The 24,582-nt window shown below is 39.8% G+C and overlaps 1 protein-coding gene across 1 annotated transcript in view; it reads right to left on the bottom strand.

The window, feature by feature from the left end:
* DNAH3 (dynein axonemal heavy chain 3) overlaps positions 1-24,582 on the bottom strand; it is a 192,218-nt gene that overhangs the window by 69,216 nt on the left and 98,420 nt on the right. The window contains 3 exon segments of the mRNA XM_081255161.1: positions 9,355-9,631; positions 16,862-17,103; positions 18,694-18,805. Of these exon segments, the coding sequence (XP_081111287.1) occupies positions 9,355-9,631; positions 16,862-17,103; positions 18,694-18,805 (631 nt within the window).

The following is a 24,582-nucleotide window of genomic DNA, read 5'->3' as shown; positions in this document are numbered from 1 at the left end:
TCAAGAAACAATGACAGATAAAATAGAAGAATAAAAAATGGAACATATAGGGCTTCCCTGGTGGTGCAGTGGTTGGGAGTCTGCCTGCCGATGCAGGGGACACGGGTTCATGCCCTGGTCTGGGAGGATCCCACATGCTGCGGAGCAGCTGGGCCCGTGAGCCGTGGCCGCTGAGCCTGCGCGTCTGGAGCCTGTGCTCCGCAACGGGAGAGGCCACAGCAGTGAGAGGCCTGCATACTGCAGAAAAAATAATAATAATAATAATGGAATATATACCATTATGGCCACTATATAAAGAGATGAAAGCAGATGGACAAGATAGAGAAAGATATTTTGAAAACTGAAATACTTGTGATAGTGTGGTATGAACAAAAATATTTTTGATCATTTTTTTTTTTTTTTTTTTTTTTTTGCAGTACGCGGGCCTCTCACTGTTGTGGCCTCTCCCGTTGCGGAGCACAGGCTCCGGACGCGCAGGCTCAGCGGGCATGGCTCACGGGCCCAGCCGCTCCGCGGCATGTGGGATCTTCCCAGACCGGGGCACGAACCCGTGTCCCCTGCATCAGCAGGCAGACTCTCAACCACTTGGCCACCAGGGAAGCCCTGATCATTTTTATTTAATAGAATTAAATTGTTTTTATAATAAAAAAAGAGATAGAAAAAGCATGATTCAGAAAAGCATTTATCCCCTTCTCTTGCTGATGTTATTAGCTAGAGTTAATTTGTGGCTTGATACAGGAACATTTTGGCCAAGGAGAAAAGGTCCAACTGAGTAAAAGTGGATTTACTGCTGTGTGATCTTGGCCAAGGTTACCATTTGCATATCTGTAAAATGGGCCTGATTTGATATAAAGCTTAGAGAATCCCTGTGGAAGGTGAATGAGATATATGTGTCAGACATTTAGCATAGCTGTGGGCACACAGAGAGGCACTTGAGAACATTTAGCTCTAGGTCTGTTTGGTCCTCATCAGAGTAGTGCTCCTGTTCGCTCTGCACTGTGATTTTAACTCAAACTCATGCAAGTGAAGGGGTGGAATGGGGAGAATAGTAGTAGAAATCCAGGAAGACAAATTAGTTCTATCACCTCTGACCACCCCCTGCCCCAGCTGTTTTCCTCGCCTTCACTTGGGAGAACAAGATAAACTTCAACAGAGAGGTGAGTGGGTTTTCAAAAGACACACAATGGGGGACTTCCCTGGCAGTCCAGTGGTTAAGACTTCACCTTCAAACGCAGGGGGTACGGGTTCGATCCCTGGTCAGGGAGCTAAGATCCCACATGCCTCATGGCCAAAAATCCAAAACATAAAACAGAAGCAATATTGTAACAAATTCAATAAAGACTTTAAAAAAATGAAAAAACAAACAAAAGAATAAAGGGAAATTTAGCACTTCTAGACAAATAAAGATCAATGTTAGATGATGTTAACCCAACCTTGAGGGAATTCCCCAAAGGACTGCTGGCTTTCCTTAGTGTGCATTCCCCAACACAGTTCCTTCAGCACTTATTTGAGAGATCCATGTGCCCCAAGGCTCCTAGATCATGAAAAGCCCAGAAAACAACATCCCCTGAGGTCAGAGAAGGCCTCCCTGGAGCTCTCACCATGAGAATTTTAAACCCTGTGGAAAGGCTAGAAAGACATTTTAAGCTTTTTAAGATGGTAATAAGAAAGTAAAATCAAAGCCAGATCAAGAGGCCACATACTACATGATTCCATGCATTTGAAATGTCCAGAAAAGGCAAATCTATAGAGAGCAGATGAATGGTTGCCTGGGGCTGAGGATGGGAACAGGGATTCATTGAAAATGGGCATGAAGGATCTTACTGGGGTGATCAATGTTCTAAATTTGTTTTAATGTTCCAATATTCTAAAATTGGATTAGACAGTTGCACAACTAGGCAAATTTGCTAAAAACCACTGATTTGCTCACTTAAATGAATGAATTTTATGATATGTAAATTATACCTCAATAAAGCTGTTATATTAGAACGAATTCACACTTGGCAATTAAAACACATCTTTGAATTCAAATGGGTTCTAGGAGCTTTGTAATTTCCTATTGTAAAATATTTAGGAAGGCACAAGAGAAAGGAATGGAATAATGTCACTGAAAACAAAGACTAAAAGAACCTAGGCAGAATCTCCTCTAACTAAATAGTAGATGAGTTGGACTGAGAAATTTTACCTCAAGAGACTGCATGAGAAAGAGCAACAGGCCCACTGGGTATACTCCTAGTCCCCCCTCCCCCCACCCCCGGATACAGAGATGCAGAGATGCAGGTGACATCCCACATAGAAAATTAGGCAGCTGTTGCTTTGCCCTGCCAGGTACTACTCTGGGAGAACTGGAAGAACTGTCTCATTTTTTTCTCATCCTTGCCTTGCCAGGCCATCTTTCTACAGCTGATAGGGGTGGCAGGGTCCCAGACCACAATGAGGAAGGAGATAGTCGTGGCACTTTAAATTCAGTGAGGTATGGTCTTCCAAGGTAAAGAAGCACAGTCGCTCCTCAGTTCAAAAATGTCCTTTTTTAGAATGTTCACAGATGAAACAAATAAAAAGGCTGCTTCCAACAGATGGCATTAGTTGATCACATGTGGTTTTTGGATCTTGGCCATCCCATTGTTCCTGACTCTAGAGTTTACAGCATTTGGGTTTTTTTAAAGGGGGGTTATGAATACCATTTACCCTTATCATGTCCAAAAGTAGTGGAGAGTTTTGAAAACCAGCAAAAAGAGAGATGTATGATTACAATGGAGACAAAAGTAAAGCTTAACTTTCAATGGATATGTTCACATTGGTCACTTGTAAGGTGTCATTTTGCTCTTACAAACAGCTTTTTCAGAACCAAACCTACTTTTTTTTTTTTTTTTTTTTTTTTTTTCTTTTTGCGGTATGCGGGCCTCTCACTGTTGTGGCCTCTCCCGTTGCGGAGCACAGGCTCCGGACGCGCAGGCCCAGAGGCCATGGCTCACGGGCCCAGCCGCTCCGCGGCATATGGGATCCTCCCAGACCGGGGCACGAACCCGTATCCCCTGCATCGGCAGGCGGACTCTCAACCACTGCGCCACCAGGGAGGCCCCAAACCTACTTTTAAGTAGAGTAGTTGTTGCAAAAGAAGGTATATGAAGAAACTAGTCTGCAGTACACGCTGGAAATTATGGGGTCTTTTTAATACTGCATCAGTTGAATAGGACATGGAAGAAGGAGACGAGCCCATTACAGTAGGCAGGAGATGCTGTAGGGAACTTGGAAGCTGTGCACATAATTAGCTCAGCTACAGAAGGAAAGGAAAGATGTTGCCACAAAGTGAACCAAGAATGGGGTCAAGGGTACTTCATGTACCAATTTGCTGACACAGAGCATGAAGAGATTGATCTTGAAGCATGGGGAAGCAGACAATAACACATGGAACCTGTGAAAAAATGTTGCAATGTAAAGGAATATAATATGGAGATTAAAATTGAAGAGTATACCTCTGAACCTTGTTTAATGCAGGACTCACAACCAAATTTCAGAAAACTGTTTGATATCCTAAATAGGGTGCCAAAAGACATAATTTTTCCATGAAATAGGAATAGAAAACCATAAGGAAAAAATAGGCTTAGATGAAAAGGCAAAATGAGATTAAAAAAGGGAGATGAATGAGCTAACAGAGATGATGAGGAGGAGAAAAACAGCAATAAAAGTTGCTAATATTTATTTAACACTTCCTGTGTACCACGCTTTATTCTAAATGCTTTTACATGTGTTAACCTGTTTAATTCTTACAAGAACACCATGAATGCATAGTATTATCATTGCCCTCATTTCATAATTGAGGAAACTGAGAGATATTAGGGAACTTGCTCAAAGTCACCCAACTAGTAAATACTGAAGCCAGGATTCAAGCTCTGACAATTTGACTTCATGGCCTGTGCTTTTAATCATACACTAAGAAAGGATAGTGAGGAAACAAAAGACACACAGCAGAATTAAAATCACTCAAGGCAGTAAAAGCATAATTGAAGTTGTGGGTGAATCATATTAAAATGAAAAATCGGTATAAAAAATGCAAAAACACAAAAATAAGGAAAGAGGAGATGATAGATATGGAAGCCAGAGACTAAAACTTTCCCTTGATGACTGAAAGGACTCATCATGTTCTAGGAAAAATAAACAAAAGAATACCTACATCTAGACATAGTCTGTTAAAAATAAAACTATGATAGAACATTACAAAGAAGAACATCAACAGGCCAATAAGAACCTGTGAAAAGGACGTCCCTGGTGGGGCAGTGGTTAAAATCCACCTGCCAATGCAGGGGACACGGGTTCAAGCCCTGGTCCGGAAAGATCCCACATGCTGTGGAGCAACTAAGCCTGTGCACCACAACTACTGAGCCTGCGCTCTAGAGCCTGCAAGCCACAACTACTGGAGCCCACGCGCCTAGAGCCCGTGCTCCGCAACAAGAGCAGCCATCGCAATGAGAAGCCTGCGCACATCAATGAAGAGTAGTCCCTGCTCGCCACAACTAGAGAAAGCCCATGCGCAGCAATGAAGACCCAACACAGCCAAAAATAAATAAATAAATTAGTTAATTAAATCTATTAAAAAAAAACCTGTGAAAAACAACCACTATAGATATATAAAAGTCAATCTCACTCTAATTAAAAAGAGAAGAAATTTAAATTAGATACTATTTTCAAACTTCAAACGTGAACAGAACATCAATATACCTGAGGTAAAACTACAAGAACTACAAGGAGAAACAGAAAAATCCACTATAACAGTTGGAGACTTCAATACCCCCCTCTCAGTAATTGACAGGTAGCTGGCAGAAAATGATTAAGGATATAGTTAAACTAAGCAGTATCATCATCAGTCAACTGGAACTGACTGACATCTATAGATTACTTCATCTAACAAGAGTAAAATATACTCTTCTCAAGCTCACATGGACCATTCACCAAGATAGACCATATTCTGGGCCATAAAACACATCTTAAAAATTTTTAATGAATAGAAATCACACAGTGTATACTCTCAGACTAGAATGCAGTTAAACTAGAAAGAACTCTGTACTTTCTGCTCAATTTTTCTATAAACCAAAACTGCTCTAAAATTAAAGTCTATTAAACATTTTTTAAAAAGAGAAGAAACGTGGGGATTGGCAAGATGGAAGAATAGAAAGAGTTCAACTCTCACAAGCATACCCAAATCACAACTATCTGCAGAGCAACTATCTTTGAAAAAGACTGAAACCTACAAGAAAAGATCTTCTACAACTAAAGACATAAAGAAGGAACCACAATGAGACAGGTAGGAGGGATGGACTGGCAATATAATCAAGTCCCATACCTGTGGGGTGAGGGTGACCCAGAAACTGGAGAATAATTATAGTGCAGAGGTTCTCCCACAGGAGCAAGAGTTCGGAGCCCCAAATCGGGCTCCCCAGCCTGGGATGACCCCCCACCCCCAGAGTATTTGGCTTTGAAGGTCAGTGGGGCTTAATTTTGGGAGTCCCAAAGGACTGCAGGAAATAGAGACTTCACTCTTAAAAGGCACACACACAATATCCCATGCACTGGGACTCAGGGCAAAAGCAGTAATTTGATAGGAGCCTGGGCCAGACCTACCTGCTGGTCTTGGAGAGTCTTGCAGAGAGGCTGGGGGGTGGGGGGACAGTGCAGCAGTGGCTTACCTTGGGGACATAGACACTGGAAGCAGCCATATTTGGGAGCTTTGTACCATGTAGACAATGCTGCTGTCAGCAACCATAGTGGGATCCTACCTCTACCTCATTAGCAAGACCTGGCCCCACCCAATAGACTGTAGGCACCAGTGCTGGGCTGCCTCAGGCCACAACTAACTGGGTGGAGACACAGCTCCACCCATCAGCAGACAGGTTTCCTAAAGACTTCCTGAGCTCACAGCCCCTCTAGACATGCCTCTAGACACAGCCCTGCCCACCAGAGGGTCAAGACCCAGCTCTACCCACCAGTGGACAGGCACTGGCCTGGCCCTCCAGGAGACCTGCACTAGCCTCAAGACCAGCCTCACCCATCAGGGGGCAAACACCACATGCAAGAAAACCACAATCTCACAGACCCTGTCTTCCCACAACAGGACAGATCCTACCCTGGGACCACCTGGGCCCTGGTCCTGCCCAGTGGCAGGCCAACACAAGCTTCGGGACACCATGGACCTCACAGCTAACTGTCAGGAACTGCCCTGCCCCACCAGGGATCTGACACCAGCTCTGGGATCCCTGGGCTCTACAGCCAGGCTCCAAGACCTGGCTCTGCCTGACAGTAGTCCAGAACTAACCCTAGAACTTGGCTTCACCCACCAGTGGGGGGAATCAACAGCCCCAAAGTCTTCCGGACCTTGACACCATGCACCAGTGAGCCAGCACTAGCCCCAGGGACCCTGCAATCAGTGCCTTGTGACCAGGCCCTGCTAACCAGCAGCCAGCAGCATATGCACAAGGCAGGGCCTGGCAACCTACTGGGCTAGGGACCAACCAAGTGTACCAGACTGCCCACATAGCCCACCATAACTGAAGTACCCAAGCAACACTCTTAGAGGGAATCCCTAGAGCACACAGTTTGGATGACAACAGGGGAGTGTACTGCTGGGACACACAGGATATCTCCTAAGGAAGGCTACTTCTCCAAGTCGAGAAATGTGACTAACCTACCACATACATAAAAATACAAATAGCAACTCAGACAAAATGAGGCGGCAGAGGAACATGTTCCAGATGAAGGAACAAGATAAAACCCCAGAAGAAAACTAAGTGACGTGGAGATAGGCAATCTACCTAAGAAAGAGTTCAGATAATGATTGTAAAGATGATGAAAGAACTTGGGAGAAGAATGGATGCACAGAGTGAGAAGTTAGAAGTTTTTAACAAAGAGTTAGAATATATAAAGAACAACCAAAGAGAGATGAAGAGTATAATAAATGAAATGAAAAAATACATTAGAAGGAATCAAGAGTAGACTAAATGATACAGAGGAACGGATCAGTGAGCTGGAAGACAAAGTAGTGGAAATCACTGTTGCTGAACAGAAAAAAGAATGAAAAGAAATGAGAACAGGGCTTCCCTGGTGGCGCAGTGGTTGGGAGTCTGCCTGCCGATGCAGGGGACCTGGGTTCGTGTCCTGGTCCGGGAGGATCCCACATGCCGCGGAGCTGCTGGGCCCGTGAGCCGTGGCCGCTGGGGCTGCGCGTCCGGAGCCTGTGCTCCGCAATGGGAGAGGCCACGACAGTGAGAGGCACGCGTACGGCAAAAAAAAAAAAAAAGAAAGAAATGAGAACAGTTTAAGAGACCTCTGGGACACTATTTAGAACACTAATATTCACATTATAGGGGTCCCAGAAAGAGAAGAGAGAGAGTGAAAGGGGCTGAGAACATACTTGAAAACATAATAGCTGAAAACTTCCCTAACATGGGAAAGGACACAGTCACCAAGTCCAGGAGGTGCAGAGAGTCCCATACAGGATGAACCCAATGAGGAACACACCAGGACACACTGTAATAAAAATGACAAAAATTAGGGCTTCCCTGGTGGCGCAGTGGTTGAGAGTCCGCCTGCCGATGCAGGGGACATGGGTTCGTGCCCCAGTCCGGGAAGATCCCACATGCCGTGGAGCAGCTGGGCCCGTGAGCCATGGCCGCTGAGCCTGCGCGTCTGGAGCCTGTGCTCCGCAACAGGAGAGGCCACAACAGTGAGAGGCCCGCGTACCGCAAAAAATAAATAAATAAATAAAAATAAAAGAAAAAAAGAAAATCTTCTGAATTAAAAAAACAGAGGAAAACGAAAAAAAGAATGGGGCTTCCCTGGTGGTGCAGTGGTTGAGAGTCCGCCTGCCGATGCAGGGGACATGGGTTCGTGCCCCGGTCTGGGAGGATCCCACATAACGCGGAGCGGCTGGGCCCGTGGGTCATGGTCGCTGAGCCTGCGCGTCCAGAGCCTGTGCTCCGCAGCGGGAGAGGCCACAGTGAGAGGCCCACATACCGCAAAAAAAAAAAAAAAAAAAAAAGAATGGATGTACTACCATCTAACAAGGGGATTGGTACAGGGCCTCCATGCAGTTCATCTGACAGATAACCATGTATCACATATTTGAAGTGTACCAGGTGTGCTGAGGGAAGTGTGTGTTTAGGGAGACAACGGCAACTACTTGCTCATTCATTTTATAAAATTATTATGTAAAGTTTCAAACATAAAGAAACACTGAAAACCCTGTACAGTGAACATTTGTATACCCATCTCCTAGATTTTACCATTAGTTTTTCACTTGTTTTATCACATACCTCTTCATCCCTCTATCCATCCATTAAGGCATCTTATTTTTTGACACATTTCAAAGAAAATATATACACTTCCTCATAAATACTTCGGCATGTATATCATTAACTGTTCAATATTTATATTTTTTCATTTGCTAAAAAATTTGCATACAATGAAATGCACAAGTCTTGTGTTCATTCACTGCGTTTTGAGAATTGCACGTATTTGTGTAACCCAAATCTCTCTCAACATATACAACATTACCATCACCCCAGGGAGTTCCCTCATGGGCCCATCATATACTTTTTCATAATTAAAAAAATGTAAAACTATTTGGAATGTATATATAGTATGATCCCCATTTTTGCTATAGAAATACAGAAAAAAACTGAAAGAAAAAATATAAAAAGTGATTATTTCTGGATAGTGGGATTACCATTGATACTTATTTTCTTCTATTCCTTTCTCTGTATTTTCTAAATTTGATGTAATGTATTACTTGGGTGGTAAGAAAAAAAGCAGTAAAAGCTACTTAAAAGAAAACAAACATCTTTCAATCTTTTTATGAATGATGTCACACATATAAGAATATTAATACATTAAAGTAATCATTCTGAAGATAATGTATGTAGCAAAATTATAAATATTTTAATATAATATTAGATTACAATGAAAAAATTAAAGGAAATGTTAATACCATAATCACCATGATATGACGTGTATACACATAGAACAGGACTAGAAGGGCGTAAGAAAAAAAAGTGGCTATATTTCTCATGCTGTTCCCTGGGGCCTGTTAGAGTGATGAGATTATGGGTAATTAAAAAAAAAGTTATATCGACTTTTTCTAAACTAAAAATTAGTAGTTAAAATAACCCATAAGACCCTGACTTCAGGGTCACCCATCTCTACATACACGGGCCAGCTCTGAAGAAGTGAACCCTCTCAGGCAAGCTACAAAATCTTTCCTGACTTTTGTAAAGGCCTCACATGGGCCACACATTTTGGTTGGGTTTGGAACATATGCTCCAAACCACTATAGTAAGACAAAACAAACAGGTATTAAGTTACCTCTTTCTGGAAAGATGTTGTTTTTGGTGAGTTTGACGCTTTTGGGTCTTGGGTTGTTATTATCCATACCCATGATGAGGTTGCGGAAAAACAGATCAACTTTCTTTCTGCTGTCTGCGTTGATGGTGCCGGCCACGGTCCACACCAAGGCAAAAAGGAACAGACCTTGCAGCCAGAGGAAGATCTGTTGGCTTGTCAGGCTTTCAAATAATTCACTTTCCTTCTCTTCTATTTCCCTGATTTCATCTAAAAGCAAGAAAAGGAATCTCAGGAAAAGCTGCAGAGTGCAATAGATATGAATTGGGCAGTTTTGTCTGTGAGGGGCCTGGGAAGAGGATTGATACTGGTTGAGTGGCATCACCTGCCAGATCCTTTATCCACATACATTAAAAAAACTTTTTTTTAACTGTGGTAAGATATGCATAACATAAAAATTACCATCTTAACCATTTTAAAGTTCAGTGGTATTAAATACATTCATGTTGTTGTGCAACCATCACCACTATTCATATCCAGCACTATTTTCGTCTTGCAAAGCTGAAACTCTGTATCCATGAAACATTAATTCATTACCCTCTCCCCAACGCCTGGCAAACAGCATTCTACTTTCTGTCTTTATAAATTTGACTAACCTAGATATGTCTTAGAGGTGACATCATATAGTCTTTTTCTGACTGGCTTATTTCTCTTAGCATAATGTCCTTAAGGTTCATCCATGTTGCAGCATGTATCAGAATTTCTTTCTTTTTTTTATTTTGGCCGCACCATGCGGCTTGTGGGATCTCTGTTCCTCAACCAGGGATTGAACCCAGGCCACGGCAGTGAAAGTGCCAAATACTAACCACTAGACCACTAGGGAACTCCCCAGAATTTCCTTCATTTTTTAAGGCTGAATAATATTTCACCATATGTATATACTAGATTTATTTATCCATTCATTGGTTGATGGACACTTGGGTTGCTTCCACCTTTGGCTACTGTGAATAATGCTGCTATGAACATGGGTGTACAAATATCTGTTTATGTCCCTACTTTCAATTCCTTTGTATATATACCAAAAGTAGAAGTGCTAAGTCATCTGGTAATTCTATTTTTAATTCTGAGGATCTGACAAACTATTTTCCATAGCAACTGTACCATTTTACATTTCCATCAACAGTGCACAAGGGTTCCAATTTCTCTACACCCTCATCAACACTTGTTCTTTTGGTTGTTGATGCTGTTGTTCTTGTTGTTTGGATAGTATCCATCCTAACAGGTATGAGGTGGTATCTCATTGTGGTTTTGATTTGCATTTTCCTAATAATTAGTGATGCTGAGCATCTTTTCATGTGGTTATTAACCATTTGTGTATCTTCTTTGGAGAAATGTCTATTTAAGTCCTTTGCCTATTATTTATCATATTATTTGTTTTTGTGTTGTTAAATTTTAGGAGTTCTCTATATATTCCGGGTATTCATCCTTTATCATATATATGATTTGTAAATATTTTCTCCCACTTGTGGGCTGCCTTTTTATTCTGTTGCTAGAGTCTTTTGATTTACAGAAGTTTTCAATTTTCATGCGATGTATTTGTCTTTTTTCCTTTGTTGCCTGTGACTTTGGTGTCATATCCAAGGAATCATTGCCAAATAGCTTTCCATCTTATGTCTTCTAGAAAGTTTATAGGTTTAGTTCTTATGTTTAGGTCTTTCATCTGTTGTGAGTTAATCTTTGTAGATGGTATTAAGGGTCCAACTTCATTCTTTTGTAAGTGCATATCCAGGTTTCCTGACACCATTTGTTGAAAAGACTGTCCTTTCCCCATTGAAATGTCTTGGTATCCTTGTGGAAAATCATTTGACAATACATGTAAGGGTTTATATCTAGACTTTCTGTTCCATTCCATTGGTTTATACATCTGTCTGTATGAGTTCTGCACTGTTTTGATTATTTTAGCTTTGCATTAAGTTTTGAAATCAGAAAGTGTTCTTTGTTCTCCAACTTTCTGTTTCTTTTTCAAGATTGTTTTGGCTACTCAGTGTCTTTGAAATTCCATATGAATTTTAGGATGGATTTTTATATTTCTGCAAAAAATGTAATTGGGATTTTAATAGAAATTGCACTGAATCTGTAGATTATTTTGGGTACTATTGACATATTAACAATGTTTAGTCTTCCAATACATGAACTTGGAATGCCTTTCTATTAAAGTGTTCTATAATTTCTTTCAGCAATGTTTTGTAGTTTTCATTGTAGAAGTCTATCACCTTCTTGGTTAAGTTAATTCCTATGTATTTTATTCTTTGTTAGGCTATTGTAAGTGGCATTGCTTTCTTAATTTAGATTTCGGATTGTTCATTGTCAGTGTACAGAAATACACTGATTTTGTGTGTTGATTTTGTATCCTGCTACTTTGCTGAATTTGTTTATAACAGTTTTTGTGTGTGTGCATGAAATCTTTAGGATTTACTACGTATTAGATCATATAATCTGCAAACAGATAATTTTACTTCTTCCTTTCTAATGTGGAGATATATATATATATATATATATATATATATATATATATTTTTTTTTTTTTCAGTACGCGGGCCTCTCACTGTTGTGGCCTCTCCTGTTGAGGAGCACAGGCTCCGGACGCGCAGGCTCAGCAGCCACGGCTCACGGGCCCAGCCGCTCTGCGGCATGTGGGATCTTCCCAGCCCGGGACACGAACCCATGTCCCCTACATCGGCAGGCAGGCTCTCAACCACTGCGCCACCAGGGAAGCCTTGGATATATATTTTAATTTCTTTTTCTTGCCTAATTACTCTGGCTAGTACTTCCAATACTATGTTGAATAGAAGTGGTGAAAGCAAGCATCCTTTCCCTGTTCTTTATCTTAGCTGAAAAGCTTTAAGTCTTTCAACATTGAGTATAATGTTCACTGTGGGTTTTTCACATATGGCTTTTATTATGTTGAGGTAGTATCCTTCTATTCTTACTTTGTTCAGTGTTGTTTATCATGATTTCATGAATATTGTCAAATGATTCTCTGCATTAATTGAGATAATGTGTTTTTCCCTTCGTTCTATTACATTGTATGACATGTATCACACATTGATCAATTTTCATACATTGAACCATCGTTGCACTACAGAAATAAATCTTAGCTGGTCACAGTGTATAATCCTTTTAATATACTGCTTAATTTGGTTTTCTGGTATTTTGGGGGGAATTTTTGCATTAATCTTCACAAGGGATATTGGTCTGTAATTTTCTTGTAGTGTCTTTGTCTGGCTTTGGTATCAGGGTAATGCTGGCCTCATAGAATGAGTGAGGAAGTGTTCTCTTTTAAACATTTTGGAAAAGTTTGAGAAGGATTGATATTAGTTCTCTAAATGTTGGTTGAATTCACCAGTGAAGCCATCAGATCCAGGTCTTTTCTTTGTTGGGAGCTTTTTGATAACTGACCAAAACTAGTCACTGGTCTATTCAGATTTCTTCATGATGCAGTCTTGGTAGGTTTTGTGTCTTGGTAGGCATTTGTCCATTTCATTTAAGTAATCCAATTTGTTGGCATAAAATTGTTCACAGTATTCTCTTATAATCCTTTTTATTTCTGTACAATGAGTAGTAATGTCCCCATTTTCATATCTGATTTTAGTAATTTGAGGATAAAGACATGCTGAAGGGACACAGGAACCAACCTGAAGGTGCTCCCAATGGCAAAAACCATTTGAACAGCAAAATAAATAATTATAGCATTGGATTATAATCCATAGAATAAAATAAATATCCATGAGTCCATACTTTGATCAATAAACAATTAAATAAGTAAATAAGTATGGAAGAACAGTTTTTCTTTACAGAAGAATTCTAATTTGTAAAAGGAATATAAATATAAATAGAAAATTTACATTAGGAAATGCCACCATAATTACTGTTGCAGGCAAGATCTACCAATGAATGTTAAAACCAGTGCATGAAAGTTTGAGGAGAAATAGGATATCTGCATAGTTTCAAATTATCTTCCCCAATGTACTTATTGATAACAAAGGAAAAAATAGTAACATTAACAGTGGAGAAATATAACTATGAACAAAGTTAATTTTGACCAGAGCCTTCACCAGTAATAAGATAGATCAATATCATGTACCCACTGATGATGCACTGAGGATACATCATCACTTCTGTGGTATTCTCACTAAAAATGCAAATCTTGATTTTTGTTTAGCTTTTCAAAGAACCAGCTCTTAGTTTCATTGACCTTTTCTATTGGTTTTTTGTTTGTTTGTTTGTCTCTATTTCATTTCTTTCTGCTCTGATCTTTAAGATTTCTTTCCTTCTGCTAACTTTGTGTTTCGTTATTCTTTTCCTAGTTTCTTCGGGTATAAGCTTAGGTCGTTTATTTGAGATTTTTCTTTTCTTTCTTTTTTTTTTTTTTTTGCGGTATGCGGGTCTCTCACTGTTGTGGCCTCTCCCGTCATGGAGCACAGGCTCCGGACGCACAGGCTCAGCAGCCAGGGCTCACGGGCCCAGCCGCTCCGCGGCATGTGGGACCTTCCCAGACCGGGGCATGAACCGATGTCCCCTGCATCGGCAGGCGGACTCTCAACCACTGCGCCACCAGGGAAGCCCTGAGATTTTTCTTGTTGCTCAGGTTTATATCACTGTAAACTTCCCTCTTATAATTGCTTTTGCTGTGTCCCACAGATTTTGGATTGTTGTTTGTTTTCATTTGTCTCCAGGTATTTTGTGATTTCCTCTTTGATTTATTCAGTTATCCATTGGTTGTTTAATAACATATTGTTTAGCCTCTTTGTACTTTTTGCAGTTTTTTTCTTGTACCTGATTTCTACTCTCATAGCATTGTGGTTGGAAGAGATGCTTGATATGATTTCAATTTTCTTAAATTTACCAAGGTTTGTTTGTGGCCTAGCATGTTATCTATCCTGGAGAATGTTTTGTATGCACTTGAAAATAATGTGTATTCTGCTGCTTTTGGATGGAATGTTCTATACATGTCTATTGGGTCCATCTAGCCTAATGTCATTTAAGGCCAGTCATCTAAATCTTTAGCCAGATTCATCAAGAAAGAAAGAGAGAAAGCCCAAATCAATAAAGTCAAAAATGTAAAAGGAGAACTTATAATCAACACCACAGAAATACAAAGTAATTGCAGAGATTACTACGAACAACTATACACCAATAAAGTGGACAACCTAGAAAAAAATGGACAAATTCTTAGAAAGGTACAAGACTGAACCACGAAGAAAAAGAAAATATGAACAGACCAATTACCAGTAATAAAATTGAATAAGTAATTTTAAAACTCCCAACAAATGAAAGTCTAGGACCAGAGGGCTTCACAGGTGAATTCTACCAAACATTCAGGGAAGAGTTAAAACCTACCTTCTCAAACTATTCTGAAAAATTGCAGAGGCAGGAACACTTTCTAACTCATTCTATGATGCCAGCATTACCCTGATACCAAAACCAGACAAAGATATCACAAAAAAAGAAAATTACAGGCCAATATCACTGATGAACATAGATGCAAAAACCCTCAACAAAATATTAGCAAACTGAATTGAACAATACATTAAAAAGATCATACACCGTGATTAAGTGGGATTTATCCCAGGGATGCAAAGATTTTTCAATATCACAAATCAATCAGTGTGATCACATTAACAAATTGAAGAATAAAAACCATATGATCATCTCAATAGATGCAAAAAAGCTTTTGATAAAATATATACAGTATCCATTTATGATTTAAAAAAATCTCCACAAAGTGGGTATAGAGGAAACACACCTCAACATAATAAAGGTCATATATGATAAGCCCACAGCAAATATCATACTCAATGGTGAAAAGCTGAAAGCATTTCCTATAAGATCAGGAACAAGACAAAGATGCCCACTCTCAGCACTTTTATTCAACATAGTATTGAAAGTCCTAGCCACAGCAATCAGACATGAAAAAGAAATAAAAGGAATCCAAATTGGAAAGGAGATGTAAAACTGTCAGTGCTTGCAGATGACATGATACTATATATAGAAAATCCTAAAGACATCACCAAAAAACTATTACAGTTCACCAATAAATTCAGTAAAATTGCAGGATTCAAAATTAATATGCAGAAGTTGGTTGCACTTCTATACACCGAAAACAAACTATTATAAAGAGAAATTAAGGAAAGAATCCCATTTAACATTGCATCAAAAAGAAGAAAATATCTAGGAATAAATCTAAATAAGGAAGTAAGAGACCTATATTCAGAAAACTACGAGACACTGATAAAAAACTGAGAACGACACAAACAGATGGAAAGATATACTGTGTTCATGGATTGGAAGAATTAATATTGTTAAAATGACCATGCTACCCAAGGTAATCTACAGATTAAATGCAATCCTTATCAAAATATCAAAGGCATTTTTCACAGAACTAGAACAAATAATTCTAAAAGTTGTATGTAAACACATAAGACCCCCTAATAGCCAAAGCAATCTTAAGAAAGAAGAACAGAGCTGGAGGCATCATGTGCCCAGACTTCAGACTACACTACAAAGCTACAGTAATCAAGACAGTATGGTGCTGGTACAAAAACAGAAATATAGATCATTGAACAGAATAGGGAGCCCAGAAATAAACCCATACACTTATGGTCAATTAATCTATGACAAAGAAGGCAAGAATATATAATGGAGAAAAGACAGTCTCTTCAGTAAGTGGTGCTGGGACAATAGGACGGCTATATGTAAAAGAATAAGATCAGAACATTTTCTCACATCATACACAAAAAATAAACTCAAAATGGATTAAAGACCTAAATGTAAGACCATAAGCCATAAAACTCCTAGAAGAAAACATAGGCAGAACACTCTTTGACATAAATCGTAGCAATATTTTTTTGATTTGTCTCCTAAGGCAAAGGAAACAAAATCAAAACAAACAAGTGGGACCTGATTAAACTTTTTTTTTATTAGTTTCTGCTTTATAACAAAGTGAATCAGTCATACATATACATCTGTTCCCAAATCCCTTCCCTCTTGCGTCTCTCCCTCCCACCCTCCCTATCCCACCCCTCCAGGCGGTCACAAAGCACCAAGCTGATCTCCCTGTGCTATGCAGCTGCTTCCCACTAGCTATCTATTTTACATTTGGACATATGGACATATATACACTACCACTCTCTCACTTTGTCCCAGCTTACCCTTCCCCCTCCCCATATCCTCAAGTCCATGCTCTAGTAGGTCTGCATCTTTATTCCCGTCTTGCCTCTAGGTTCTTCATGACCTTTTTTTTTTTTTAGATTCCATATATATGTGTTAGCATACGGTATTTGTTTTTCTCTTTCAGACTTACTTCACTCTGTATGACAGACTCTAGGTCCATCCACCTCACTACAAATAACTCAATTTCATTTCTTTTTATGGCTGAGTAATATTCCATTGTTATATAGTTTTGATCAATGACTAACTTCAGTAAAAGAGTTTATTGCACATCCATGTAAAAGTGATATCAGACAGGTACCTTTTTATTGTCATCCAGAACAGTGTTCATATTTTCAATCCAAACAGCATCCACTGGCCCATCAAATATAATCCACTTGCGGTCATCAGACGAAGTAGATGCTTGCTCCCGAAAAGCATTGGCAAGGACACCATCTGTCCACTCATGGCTCACTTGGTCAAAGCACCCATACAGCTGCCCCATGGTGATAGCCTTGGGGTTAATGATCTTATACTCCACAGCAAATTCCTCCATCTGGTTGGCTGGGCAAGAAGGTCCAACACAAGTTACAAAAGTTCTGGTGACACCAGAACATTAGGACAAGAAATAATGCCATCTAAAAGACCAAACAACTTTTATCAATATGCCATCCAAGGATAGTCCTTAAAATTTGTACTCAGTCTGTATAAAAATTGGGATAACTGGATAGGCAAAGCCTTAAGTTGTTAGGTTATTACAGCTATTAGTTTCTCACCATATTGTTTTCTGAGGCTCATTTTAAACAAGTCAAATGTGCCAGTCAGATCTAAAGAAGTCTGCCTGGGCCTAAAAGAACTCAGGCAGTAAAGGAGAGAGATGCCATATAATCAGGTCTCTTTATGTACCTGGCTACCCTAGAACCTTGGCTTTGACTTGAGATGAGGAAACAGCTGACAGGTAAAAGATTTTGGAAAATGATGGTTACTTTCCTTTTGTCTATCTGAAGGGCTAGCTTAGCCCTGAAACCTCTTCTTTAGCTGCCCAATAAGTATCCCCTGAGAAATGGAGCACCAGGACCCAACCAGAATACACAGGCTGATGGATGGCACACTGTATGTATTTAATAACAGAAAATAACCATACTTTTACATGATCCTTCAAAGTAAGGAAAAACTGGAGTGCCTGAGCCATGAACTAAATAAAGAATAATTTCTGCAGAATTCTAAGGCAAAGACAATGGAGTAACCTCCTTTCTCTTCATTTAGTTTCCTAAATTATATTCAATGCCAAAATTATTACTTAAGTTTGAAATGCCCAAGTTATTAAGGCCAAGTTAGTGCCCAAAACAAAAAACTCAAAAATTCCACAGTAACTCAATCAGCAGTAACTCAATGTTATTAGAAAGAAATATTAAAATGAAGCATAGCGGAAGGGATCCTGTAAACACAGCACAGCAAGGCACTGCTTTTCAAAACCACAGCCTTGTGTTTTATAAAAGAAAAAAACTTCAAAACTGTTTCTCTGGCAATAAACATGGCTTTTATTTGTTGAGCTAGGTTATTTACCTGCATAATCTCATTTAATTATCACAACAATCCCATTTTACAGCTGGGAAAACAGAGGCAAAGAGAGGTTTAGTCATTTGTTCAAGGTCTGAGTTTCATTCAAAAGTCTGAGGTCTTATCTTTTACATTAAATTGAAGGAAGGAAAGAAGGAAAGGAGGGAGGGAAGGAGGGAGGCAGGGTGGATGGGAGGGCTGGAGAATGGGAGGGAGAAAAAAGGAAAGGAGAGGGAAAGAAGGGATGGAAGGAAAAAAAGAAAAAGAAAAGAAATCATGCAATGATCTGCTTTTAGACCAGTTTTGTTTAGGCAAGTGGCAAGAGTTTCCCTCTCATTGGGAAACCCTTGGAGAAGCCACTGTTCAGCATTTGAGAAAATTCCTCCAGCTTTAGTGATGCACATAAAATCCCCCGTTAGAAGCTCTCCCCCTCTTTATTCTCTGCCTGCAGACCTCTGTGTGCCATGTTCTACTCCTGGCTCTAATGTCACAAATCAGGGATGGTAAAGTTAACAGCCTGGCATCATCTCTATGGAGCCAGTCAACTGAGTGGGGACTCCTGTCCTCCCTGGAAGCCAGGGATATGAGTTTTACCTTCGTGTAAATCACCCAGAGCTGCAGCCAACACTTTATAAGCACAGGTCTTGCCACCCATGGGGTCTCCAACAATCATATAGCCATGTCTTACCAGAATCATCTCGTAGATCTGGGAGGAGACATATAAAAGAAGTTAATCATTGCAAACCTCCCAGAACTGCAATTAGTCAGATGTCTACAAGGAACAAGGACTGCAGTCCTTTATTTGTCATCTATTGTTTAAATATTTTTTGGATGAATAACTATATGTGTGCATCTCAGATTATTTAAGGGATGGGAAATACTATTTGCTCTGCACCTATCTATGTGCTAAGCAGCAGTGACTTACGTAAGTTATTTCATTTAATCCACTCAGGTATCATTAACTACTTTTAAATGGTGGGAACACTGAGCCCAAGAGAGGCTAACTAACTTGCCCAAGCTCATCAGTGCTGGAACCAGGATTTGACCACAGGGCTCTCCGACTTCAATGCCACTAATCTTTTCATTGCACCATTTCTACTTGCTTTTAAAGAGGAAAAGGAGACTGCCGGAGTCCCGGGATCCAGGGGCGGCTTCCCTGGGAGAACGCACGGCGCGCCTCGGGCTGGTGCAACGTCACGCCGACCTCTGCCGCTGCAGGCTCGCCCCGCACTCCGTGCCCCTCCCTCCCGCCCGGCCTGAGTGAGCCAGAGTCCCCCAAGAGGCTGCTCCTTTAACCCTGTCCTGTCTGAGTGAAGAACAGACGCCCTCTGGCGACCTACACGCAGAGGCGGGGCCAAATCCAAAGCTGAGACCCAGGAGCTGTGAGAACAAAGAAGAGAAAGGGAAACCTCTCCCAGCAGCCTCAGAAGCAGCGGATTAAAGCTCCACAATCAACTTGATGTACCCTGCGTCTGTGGAATACATGAAGAGACAACAAATCATCCCAAATTGAGGAGCCAGGAGTCAGTGCTGTGCCTCTGAGGTGGGAGAGCCAACTTCAGGACACTGGTCCACAAGAGACCTCCCAGCTCCACATAATATCAAACGGCGAAAATCTTCCAGAGATCTCCATCTCAACACCAGCACCCAGCTTCACTCAACGACCAGCAAGCTACAGTGCTGGACACTCTATGCCAAACAACTAGCAAGACAGGAACACAACGCCACCCATTAGCAGAGAGGTGGCCTAAAATCATAAAAAGTCCGCAGACACCACAAAACACACCACCAGACGTGGACCTGCCCACCAGAAAGACAAGATCCAGCCTCATCCACCAGAACACAGGCACTAGTCCCCTCCACCAGGAAGCCTACACAACCCACTAAACCAACCTTAGCCTCTGGGGACAGACACCAAAAACAACGGGAACTACGAACCTGCAGCCTGCAAAAAGGAGACCCCAAACACAGTAACATAAGCAAAATGAGAAGACAGAAAAACACACAGCAGGAGAAGGAACAAGATAAAAACCCACCAGACCTAACAAATGAAGAGGTAATAGGCAGTCTACCTGAAAAAGAATTCAGAATAATGATGGTAAAGATGATCCAAGATTCTATTTCCCAGATCCAAAATCTTGGAAATAGAATAGACAAAATGCAAGAAACAGTTAACAAGGACCTAGAAGAACTAAAGATGAATCAAGCATTGATTAAAAACACAATACATGAAATAAAAAATACTCTAGATGGGATCAATAGCAGAATAACTGAGGCAGAAGAACGGAAAAGTGAGGTGGAAGATAAAATAGTGAAAATAACTGCTGCAGAGCAAAATAAAGAAAAAAGAATGAAAAGAACAGAGGACAGTCTCAGAGACCTCTGGGACAACATTAAACGCACCAACATTCGAATTATAGGGGTTCCAGAAGAAGAAGAGAAAAAGAAAGGGACTGAGAAAATATTTGAAGAGATTATAGCTGAAAACTTCCCTAATATGGGAAAGGAAATAGTTAATCAAGTCCAGGAGGCACAGAGAGTCCCATACAGAATAAATCCAAGGAGAAATACGCCAAGACACATATTAATCAAACTGTCAAAAATTAAACACAAAGAAATAATATTAAAAGCAGCAAGGCAAAAACAACAAATAACACACAAGGGAATCCCCATCAGGATAACAGCTGATCTCTCAGCAGAAACTCTACAAGCCAGAAGGGAGTGGCAGGACATAATTAAAGTGATGAAGGAGAAAAACCTGCAACCAAGATTACTCTACCCAGCAAGGATCTCATTCAGATTTGATGGAGAAATTAAAACGTTTACAGACAAGCAAAAGCTGAGAGAGTTCAGCACCACCAAACCAGCTTTACAACAAATGCTAAAGGAACTTCTCTAGGCAAGAAACACAACAGAAGGAAAAGACCTACAATAACAAACCCAAAACAATTAAGAAAATGGGAATAGGAACATACATATCGATAATTACCTTAAATGTAAATGGACTAAATGCTCCCACCAAAAGACACAGATTGGCTGAATGGATACAAAAACAAGACCCATATATATGCTGTCTACAAGAGACCCACTTCAGACCTAGAGACACATACAGACTGAAAGTAAGGGGATGGAAAAAGATATTCCATGCAAATGGAAACCAAAAGAAAGCTGGAGTAGCAATTCTCATATCAGACAAAATAGACTTTAAAATAAAGACTACTAGAAGAGACAAAGAAGGACACTACATAATGATCAAGGGATCGATCCAAGAAGAAGATATAACAATTGTAAATATTTATGCACCCAACATAGGAGCACCTCAATACATAAGGCAAATACTAACAGCCATAAAAGGAGAAATCGACAGTAACACAATCATAGTAGGGGACTTTAACACCCCACTTTCACCAATGGACAGATCATCCAAAATGAAAATAAATAAGGAAACACAAGCTTTAAATGATACATTAAACAAGATGGACTTAATTGATATTTATAGGACATTCCATCCAAAAACAACAGAATACACATTTTTCTCAAGTGCTCATGGAACATTCTCCAGGATAGATCATATCTTGGGTCACAAATCAAGCCTTGGTAAATTTAAGAAAATTGAAATTGTATCAAGTATCTTTTCCGACCACAATGCTATGAGACTAGATATCAATTACAGGAAAAGAGCTGTAAAAAGTACAAACACATGGAGGCTAAACAATACACTACTTAATAACGAAGTGATCACTGAAGAAATCAAAGAGGAAATTAAAAAATACCTAGAAACAAATGACAATGGAGACACGACAACCCAAAACCTATGGGACGCAGCAAAAGCAGTTCTAAGAGGGAAGTTTATAGCAATACAATCCCACCTTAAGAAACAGGAAACATCTCGAGTAAACAACCTAACCTTGCACCTAAAGCAATTAGAGAAAGAAGAACAAAAACATCCCAAAGTTAGCAGAAGGAAAGAAATCATAAAAATCAGATCAGAAATAAATGAAAAAGAAATGAAGGAAGCGATAGCTAAGATCAATAAAACTAAAAGCTGGTTCTTTGAGAAGATAAACAAAATTGATAAACCATTAGCCAGACTCATCAAGAAAAAAAGGGAGAAGACTCAAATCAATAGAATTAGAAATGAAAAAGGAGAAGTAACAACTGACACAGCAGAAATACAAAGGATCATGAGAGATTACTACAAGCAACTCTATGCCAATAAAATGGACAACCTGGAAGAAATGGACAAATTCTTAGAAATGCACAACCTGCCAAGACTGAATCAGGAAGAAATAGAAAATATGAACAGACCAATCACAAGTAATGAAATTGAAACTGTGATAAAAAATCTTCCAACAAACAAAAGCCCAGGACCAGATGGCTTCACAGGCGAATTCTATCAAGCATTTAGAGAAGAGCTAACACCTATCCTTCTCAAACTCTTCCAAAATATAGCAGAGGGAGGAACACTCCCAAACTCATTCTACGAGGCCACCATCACCTTGATACCAAAACCAGACAAGGATGTCACAAAGAAAGAAAACTACAGGCCAATATCACTGATGAACATAGATGCAAAAATCCTCAACAAAATACTAGCAAACAGAATCCAACAGCACATTAAAAGGATCATACACCATGATCAAGTGGGGTTTATTCCAGGAATGCAAGGATTCTTCAATATATGCAAATCAATCAACGTGATACACCATATAACAAATTGAAGGAGAAAAACCATATGATCATCTCAATAGATGCAGAGAAAGCTTTCGACAAAATTCAACACCCATTTATGATAAAAACCCTGCAGAAAGTAGGCATAGAGGGAACTTTCCTCAACATAATAAAGGCCATATATGACAAACCCACAGCCAGCATCGTCCTCAATGGTGCAAAACTGAAACCATTTCCACTAAGATCAGGAACAAGACAAGGTTGCCCACTCTCACCACTCTTATTCAACATAGTTTTGGAAGTTTTAGCCACAGCAATCAGAGAAGAAAAGGAAATAAAAGGAATCCAAATCGGAAAAGAAGAAGTAAAGCTGTCACTGTTTGCAGATGACATGATACTATACATAGAGAATCCTAAAGATGCTACCAGAAAACTACTAGAGCTAATCAATGAATTTGGTAAAGTTGCAGGATACAAAATTAATGCACAGAAATCTCTGGCATTCCTATATACTAATGATGAAAAATCTGAAAGTGAAATCAAGGAAACACTCCCATTTACCATTGCAACAAAAAGAATAAAATATCTAGGAATAAACCTACCTAAGGAGACAAAAGACCTGTATGCAGAAAATTATAAGACACTGATGAAAGAAATTAAAGACGATACAAATAGATGGAGAGATGTACCATGTTCTTGGATTGGAAGAATCAACATTGTGAAAATGACTCTACTACCCAAAGCAATCTACAGATTCAATGCAATCCCTATCAAACTACCACTGCCATTTTTCACAGAACTAGAGCAAAAAATTTCACAATTTGTATGGAAACACAAAAGACCCCGAATAGCCAAAGCAATCTTGAGAACGAAAAATGGAGCTGGAGGAATCAGGCTCCCTGACTTCAGACTATACTACAAAGCTACAGTAATCAAGACAGTATGGTACTGGCACAAAAACAGAAAGATAGATCAATGGAACAGGATAGAAAGCCCAGAGATGAACCCACGCACATATGGTCACCTTATCTTTGAAAAAGGAGGCAGGAATGTACAGTGGAGAAAGGACAGTCTCTTCAAGAAGTGGTGCTGGGAAAACTGGATAGGGACATGTAAAAGTATGAGCTTAGATCACTCCCTAACACCATACACAAAAATAAGCTCAAAATGGATTAAAGACCTAAATGTAAGGCCAGACACTATCAAACTCTTAGAGGAAAACATAGGCAGAACACTCTATGACATAAATCACAGAAAGATCCTTTTTGACCCACCTCCTAGAGAAATGGAAATAAAGACAAAAATAAACACATGGGACCTAGTGAAACTTAAAAGCTTTTGCACAGCAAAGGAAACCATAAACAAGACCAAAAGACAACCCTCAGAATGGGAGAAAATATTTGCAAATGAAGCAACTGACAAAGGATTAATCTCCAAAATTTATAAGCAGCTCATACAGCTCAATAACAAGAAAAGAAACAACCCAATCCAAAAATGGGCAGAAGACCTAAATAGACATTTCTCCACAGAAGATATACAGACTGCCAACAAACACATGAAAGGATGCTCAACATCTTTACTCATTAGAGAAATGCAAATCAAAACTACAATGAGATATCATCTGACACCAGTCAGAATGGCCATCATCAAAAAATCTAGAAACAATAAATGCTGGAGAGGGTGTGGAAAAAAGCGAACACTCTTGCACTGCTGGTGGGAATGTGAATTGGTACAGCCACTATGGAGAACGGTATGGAGGTTCCTTAAAGAACTACAAATAGAACTACCATACGACCCAGCAATCCCACTACT

The sequence above is a fragment of the Mesoplodon bidens genome (assembly GCF_964165515.1).
Source record: "Mesoplodon bidens genome assembly, chromosome: 15".
NCBI classification, from domain to species: Eukaryota; Metazoa; Chordata; class Mammalia; order Artiodactyla; family Ziphiidae; genus Mesoplodon; species Mesoplodon bidens.
Note: the sequence above shows the minus strand (reverse complement) of the source record. Positions and strands in the feature narration are given on the sequence as shown.